Source organism: Molothrus ater, chromosome 1, assembly GCF_012460135.2.
Source record: "Molothrus ater isolate BHLD 08-10-18 breed brown headed cowbird chromosome 1, BPBGC_Mater_1.1, whole genome shotgun sequence".
Lineage (NCBI taxonomy): Eukaryota > Metazoa > Chordata > Aves > Passeriformes > Icteridae > Molothrus > Molothrus ater.
The window spans coordinates 130,304,899-130,311,807 of record NC_050478.2 but is presented as its reverse complement, the minus strand read 5'-3'; the positions used below and the strand labels follow the sequence as shown (position 1 = coordinate 130,311,807).

Below are 6,909 nucleotides of genomic sequence, written 5' to 3'. Positions count from 1 at the left end.
GGGGAAGGTGTCTGGGCGACGGAAAGCAGAGAGGCTTCGTCCCCGGCCGCGTCTCCGTTCCGTCTGTATTTTTACACGATTCGTTTAATTTGAATTTGTGGCGCCCTCGGTTGGGTCGGTGCTGGGTTTTCTACTTTCTGTTTTAATTTGGGGTGGTTCTTTTGGGAAAGCTATTTTTATTTATTTATTTCCTACGCTTTAGCTTCTCCGGTCGAAGCGATCGCGCCGTGGGTCGGTGTTGGCCACCGGTCCCGGCGGAGGACGGGAGCCTGTGCTGCTGCGGGGCACTGGGGCCGCGGAAAGACAGCGCAGCAGAGCCGTGCCTGGCCCTCCCTGGCTCCGCTGCTGCGCTCGCCTCGGCTAAGGAGCACCACGCTGCTCTCAGTAAAAGTCTCTCTCTCCTCCTTTCTCCCTCTTTCTTCCTAGGATTTTCTCCCGGTCTCAGAAGCCCAACAGAGACACCAGCTGCTCCGCCGGCTCGCACCCACCTCGGGAAGATGGGAAGCAAGGCTCTGCCAGCCCCCATCCCACTGCACCCGTCCCTGCAACTCACTAACTACTCCTTCCTCCAGGCTGTGAACACCTTCCCCGCAGCTGTGGACCAGTTGCAAGGTCTGTACGGACTCAGCGCCGTGCAAACCATGCACATGAACCACTGGACATTGGGCTACCCCAATGTGCACGAAATCACCCGCTCTACCATTACGGAGATGGCGGCGCAGGGCTTGGTGGACTCCCGCTTCCCTTTCCCCGCGCTCCCCTTTGCCACGCACCTCTTCCACCCCAAGCAAGGGGCCATCGCCCACGTCCTCCCAGCATTGCACAAGGACAGGCCCCGCTTTGACTTTGCCAACCTGGCCGTGGCCGCCACGCAGGAGGACCCCCCCAAGGTGGGGGAGCTCGCCAAGCTGAGTCCCGGACTGGCCTCGCCCCTGTCGGGCATCAGCAAGCTGTCCCCGGACAGGAAGCCTTCCCGCGGCCGCCTGCCCTCCAAGACGAAAAAGGAGTTCATTTGCAAGTTCTGCGGCAGGCACTTCACCAAGTCCTATAACCTCCTCATCCACGAGCGAACCCACACGGACGAGCGGCCTTACACCTGCGACATCTGCCACAAGGCTTTCCGGAGGCAGGACCACCTGCGGGACCACCGGTGAGGGACCACCACGACCGGGGTCGGGCCGTGGGCAGTCGGGGTGGGGTGAGCCGCTCGAGGGGGATGAGATTCAGTGGCTCCAGGAGCCACGGAAACAGTACAGGAAAAGCCCCCGGCTCAGATTCGGAGGCCACGGAGGGACCAGGGCAGCCGAAACCTGCGCTTTGTGTGGGAAGGGCATCCGCCTGAGGGAGAGCTAGAGGGGTTCACAGCCGGAGATGAAGATCCCAGGGCTTTTGTGCTTCTGAATCACGACCCTGGGGGGTGCAGGAACAGGACGGGTCGCAGGTGAGCGCTTCCTGCTGATCCCTCACCTATCTCCGCACGCTGCGGCCCGTGCTGAGAGGGGCCCGCGGCCGCAGAGCTGAGAATCCTCTCCGCCTTCGGAGAAGAGCGGCTCGGGTCCGGCCGGCAGCCCAGATGCTGTCCGGGTCTGGCACCAGAGAGTGCAGTCACGCTTCGATACGAATTATTGCAAATGTTTTGAACCGGCCAAGAAGTTTAAGCATACACAGAATAGTAATGGGGAAAGGAAGGAAGAGGAGGGTGAGGGCGTCTGGGAGAGGGGGGTCGAGTTTGGAGAAGCGGGGTCTGGGGTCGCGGGGCCCGCGCGCCTCCGGCAGCGCTGCTCACCCCACGGGTTGCCTTCCAGGTACATCCATTCCAAAGAGAAACCCTTCAAGTGCCAGGAGTGCGGGAAGGGTTTCTGCCAGTCCAGGACCCTGGCGGTCCACAAAACCCTACACATGCAGGTGAGCCCGCCCTTCCCAGGCCTCTCAACGCGTGTGCCGCCGGCGCTGTTCCGGCCCGGCCCGTCTCGGATCGGTTCGGCTTGGCCCGCCGCGGGGCAGGGGCGGTGGCCAGCCGGGGAACAGGGCTCTGGTGCGGAGGGGAGCGAGGGGGGTCCGGCACTGTACGGCCCCGTGGGTCCGCGGGGGAACAGCGGCCCGTGATTACCTCCGCGGCCGCGGGAGACCGGCGGATAAACGGCGCCCTTGGGAGACGGGCTTAAAGACAGCGGGGACGTGGTTGGCGGCGGAGAGTGAGCCCCGGGTTCGGGTTTGTCCACGCCGCTGCTTCGAGGCGTTTCTCGTTGAGGGCTGCAGCCCTGCCCTGGCGGCGGCGGCGGGCGCGGGGCAGCCGGGCGGGCAGCGGGTGTCCCGGAGCGGGAGGGCGGCGTGGAGGCTGTTTTCCGTGTGCCCCAGGGCGGCGGAACATCACTACTCGAGAACTATAAAATAAGGCTTTTGGGGCAGGATAGGGAGATGTGGGCGGCCGCCCGGCCGCACGGGGCTCCTCTCGTTCGTGTCCTCCCCCGATATCTCAAGTTGTGCGTTGCGGTGAGAAAAAGTGCAGTAATACGTTAAACAAGGTGGTTTGTGAAGGATTAATCCTTTGCTTGCTTCAAATCTGAACAGGAATCTCCACACAAATGCCCCACATGTGGAAGAACCTTTAATCAAAGAAGTAACCTGAAAACTCACCTTCTTACCCATACAGACATCAAGCCCTACAACTGTGAGCAGTGCGGCAAAGTGTTCAGGCGAAACTGTGATCTACGGCGGCACAGTCTAACTCACACCCCGCGGCAGGACTTCTAGAGCAGCCAGGGACCCGCGCCCGCTCCGGCAGCTCCAACTTGCCCACTTTACTCAAGGAGTGTATTGTAGGAACTCACAGACGTACACACACACACACACACACACACACACACACACACACACACACACAACGGAGACACGCACGCAGACTCGGGGCCAGGCTTTCCTACCACATGTCTGCGAAACTCGTTTAGAGAGTGCGGACTGCAGGATCGGGCCCCTCTCCAACCCACACCCAAGCGTCAAGCTCATCTTGTAGATAATCGCGGCTCATTTTAGAGCTCTGTACAGAACGTGTTTTTTTCTTTGTTTGTTTGTTTTGTATCGTGTCAGATGCACATCGATAACAAATCATGGAGGCAAAGTATCTCTTTAAAAAGTTATTTCAAAATAAATCTTTTTTTTTTTTTTCCAAATACCTCCTGCCTTCTTGTATTATTCTCTGAGCATTTGGGCTTTTTTTTTCCTGCTGTGTCAATGCAATGGCAAAGCATATTGAATAAATTTCCTAGCCGGGTAATTGTACTGTCACAACAATTTTGGTGATCGCTTTTGTTTGGTCTGTTCCACTGTCGCTGTTGTGTTATCTATTGTTAAGTAAAATGAAAGTGCCTTATTTGAGAGTTTATAGCTCTATTACTTAATAGTATGAATGTCTAAATATTAACTTCTGTACCTTTTTTTCTAATTTTCCCGAACGATTTTTTTTAAAAGAAGAAAAACAGAGAAATATTTGCAAATAAACAGATCTTAGGAAATAATGCATAGAGCCGTTCTTACGCCAAAGCGGCTTATTAGTAACTTATTTGCAATCAGGCCGTGTATTGTAAAAGTTATCCCTCTCGCAGGGATTGCAGCAGGCAGCCTCCTGCCTGTAGACTTTGGACACGGGCAATTCACCCGCCTAGACAGGGACTTTATCCTGCAGAAGACGATTCTTTCCCGGCAGCTCTGGAAGCAAACAGCGAGGCGTCAATTCCGCCGCCCTCCGCCCTGGGCTCATCCGCGGGCCGTGGCAGAGCTGCGGCACTGGGAGCAGGGATCCCCCCACCCCGTCCCCCTCCTCCATCTGCAATGCCGAGCGCAAGTCACACCCAGGGGGTTGGACGGAGAGGTATTGTTCCCCCCCTCGGGAGACCCTTACCCCACCGTGGGGCCCCAGGCGCTCCTGCCGGGGTGGCTTTCAGCGATCCCGCATGTCCACCCCATGGGCAGCACACTCAGTGCCCGCACCGGGTCTGCAGCCGGCAGATGGTGGCACTGCACAACGGGCTCTCCTCCCTTGCCATCCTTGCAAGCCCCTCACCGGTGCCTGTGCACTCTTCTGGAAGGGTGTGGTGCCAACACTGAGGCATTTTCCCTGATATATTGCAGGGCGACTTGGATGTGTATCCTCTCATTACCATCCCACTGCTCTTGTCACTCCTGGCACACTCTCCGCAGTGTCTTGAGTAGTTTGGGGCCCCATAAATTGCTCTTTCTCGGTCTGGGGGCAACCATCCTTCCCTACTCCTCTGCCAAATGAAGGACCAGGTTAGAATGGCAGGGAGAAATCTTTTCCCCAGGCCCAGGGAGCCCTGTCCAAGGAGAGAGCAATTCCCTTGCACCCAGTTCAGCAGAGAGGGCTTCACTCTTGGGCTCCATCTAGCAGGGTACCAGAACTCCAAGCTGGTCCATCCATGGGAAGGATCACAGATCCTAGCATGCCCAAAAGCAGCAGGTGCTGACAGAGCTTGTGTGGCTACACTGTCACCATCCCTGATCCTCGCTGGTCCTTCAGCAGGGAGCACTGCCTGGACACTGTTAATGAGTAGCAAGTCAAACCCAGCAGTGCCTGGGCTGCAGTCAGACTATCGGTGCAGAAAGCTCTGCATTACTGCCAGCACTGCCTCCACAGAAGGTTACCACAGGGCAGGGACTATGAGCCAGCCCTGCTCTGCCCCAGACCAGGCAGCCAGGTGAACTTCCACCAGTACAGCAGATTTGACAGTGCCAAACTCAAAATTTCTTATGTGGTCAAGGCCTATGTCTCCATCTGCTCCTGTCCAGGAAGATGGGGAAGGAGAGAATGTTTCTGCAGCCAGAAATACTCATCTGCTGGCTGAAGAGCAGCCTCCCTAGTCAAAGTTTATGTCAGTGCCATCTGGTCTCTTCCTCTTCACCGCCCGTGAACTTGCATCCCTTCTTTGCTGGGGTGCTGCACCCCAAGAAATATCTTTTCTCACACCCTGCCCTGCTGTGTTGGCAGACCTTGTTCTCCCTCTTCAAAATACTTCTCTCTCCACACTGCTCGTCTCCAAACCTCTCTTCATGGGCATCTTTTGCTCCCTCTTCATGGTCATTTTCCCAATATCTGATGTCTCCCTGTCTGACTGATTCTTCTACTCTCAGTGCATTCCTGTTCTCTCAGTAGGTTACTTCCTCTAAGTTTCTCTCTCCTTATTGTTCTCTGAGTTCCTGTCCCCAGGCCGTTTTACGTCCCCAAGTACGCAGAGCAAGGCTGGGATAACTCTGTTTGAGTAAACACTCCTGTCAGGATACATATGGGCTTAGTCCGCTCCTCATAGGCCAAGTTCTGTGTGAAGTTTGTTTGGAAAGAACTTAATCAGATGAGCAATATCAAAGGACAAAATTAAAATGATTGTATATAGCTAAGGTTTTATTTAATTGTTTGAGGTTGCTTGTTTAATAATCTTCCTCCTGAGCAGACACAGACCGTAAATTTTTCTTCCCAAGATTTCTAAAGTTCAGCAGCCAGAAAAAACCCCAAATTATTGAAGCAGGTCAGTGACGAACATCTCTAACTGTTGGTCCATGAACTGTTATTTTATCTTTAAAGCAGTAGCTATCATCTTAAAATGCCAGAGAATGATCTAGTGTTTCTCTTTACTATCAATTCACTTGCCTATAGCACTGCCACACCCCATTCACTTTTTAAAAATTCATCCCTCCCTGGAAAATTTCAGAGGCAGCTATAAAGAACATGTTAAAATACACATATGGTTTGTTGGTTTTAGACCTGTAGGGAACAGAAACAAGCTCTGTAAAGCTACTTTTTGGGCAGGGCTAGGGATTTTATAGCCATAAAGTTCCATCCTGACTTTCACAATGCAAACACTAAATACAGCAATATCCCTGTGACTGCCGTTTGTGCCTTTGTGAAGTATCCTCCTTCCCTCTGGAAGTTCTCTGCTCAGCCACAGAACACAGCAGACAGCTCCATGCTTCTGCAGTTTCCCAGAGCTTCCCAAACCACCTGCCTCCTGCTGCTCTGTGTTACTCTCTCTCATTGCCCCTTCTTTTTTGGCACTGCTTATTTTTTGCCTGCACTGGCATGGGCTGATTCTGCATCTTTTGCTGTGTTAGAGGCAACAACTGCACTGCTGTAGCAGGAAAAAGAACTAGCTGTGCTACATACCAGGAAGAAAAGAACAACAGATAATAAGAATGTCACAACAATCTACATTTTTTAGGGGCAAATTATAGCCCTTTAAGTTGCATCTGAAAACTGAGCTCTTTGCATATCAGTTGCTGAAACAGACACTGTCCACAGCTGATGGCAGAGCAGCTCAGCCCAGCTAATTGTGCATAAAGCTTTTCTATGTGGCAAATATTACTTAGAAACGGCATGTCATGCTATTCCAGCCAGCACAGACTGTATCTGAAGCAGTGTAAATTTGCTGGCAAAGCCCAGCTTTATACCAGTACCACCTTAGCCCAGATCTAAGTGTCAAACACTGAGCAGCAGCCCAGGAATGTGGCATGGCCATGTCTGCCTGGGTCTAGGGGCTGGTTCCTAGGGTCCCATAGAGTAAAACGCAAAAAACAACTATTCAACTCCTCTCTGCCTTCTCTCCCTTTCCTTTTTCCTCTTCCTTCCTCCTTCTCACCATTCTATTTTTGGATGTTTGCTTCAGGAGTTGCTTCTCTTACCCCAGACATCCTGTACTACACCCTGCCTCATGCCTAGTCTCACCTCCATCTCTTTCCTTAGTTTTCCCCTCCTGTTTCTTTTTTGCTTTCCCATGTCTCATCACACATCTCAATCTCTTTTCCAGAGCAACTTCCTATACTTAGACTTTTTGGATCCCTCTTTTGAACCACTCCAACTTCTACTTGTTGTCTTGTTCTGTCCTTCAGCCACCAGCCCATATG

At 53.4% G+C, this 6,909-nt stretch overlaps 1 protein-coding gene across 2 annotated transcripts; it reads left to right on the top strand.

Moving 5' to 3' along the window:
- The first annotated feature begins 480 nt into the window (after nucleotides 1–480).
- On the top strand, nucleotides 481–2,754 carry OSR2 (odd-skipped related transciption factor 2). Of its 2 annotated transcripts, none has more exons than XM_036406891.1 (3): nucleotides 481–1,150; nucleotides 1,806–1,905; nucleotides 2,572–2,754. In XM_036406891.1, the coding sequence occupies exons 1-3, from the start codon at nucleotides 498–500 to the stop codon at nucleotides 2,752–2,754; spliced, it is 936 nt and encodes a 311-aa protein (XP_036262784.1). In that variant the 5' UTR covers nucleotides 481–497. The 2 variants fall into 2 exon arrangements, with proteins under 2 accessions (XP_036262784.1, XP_036262785.1); XM_036406892.1 differs by having other exon boundaries at nucleotides 2,654–2,746.
- The last annotated feature ends 4,155 nt before the right edge of the window (nucleotides 2,755–6,909 follow it).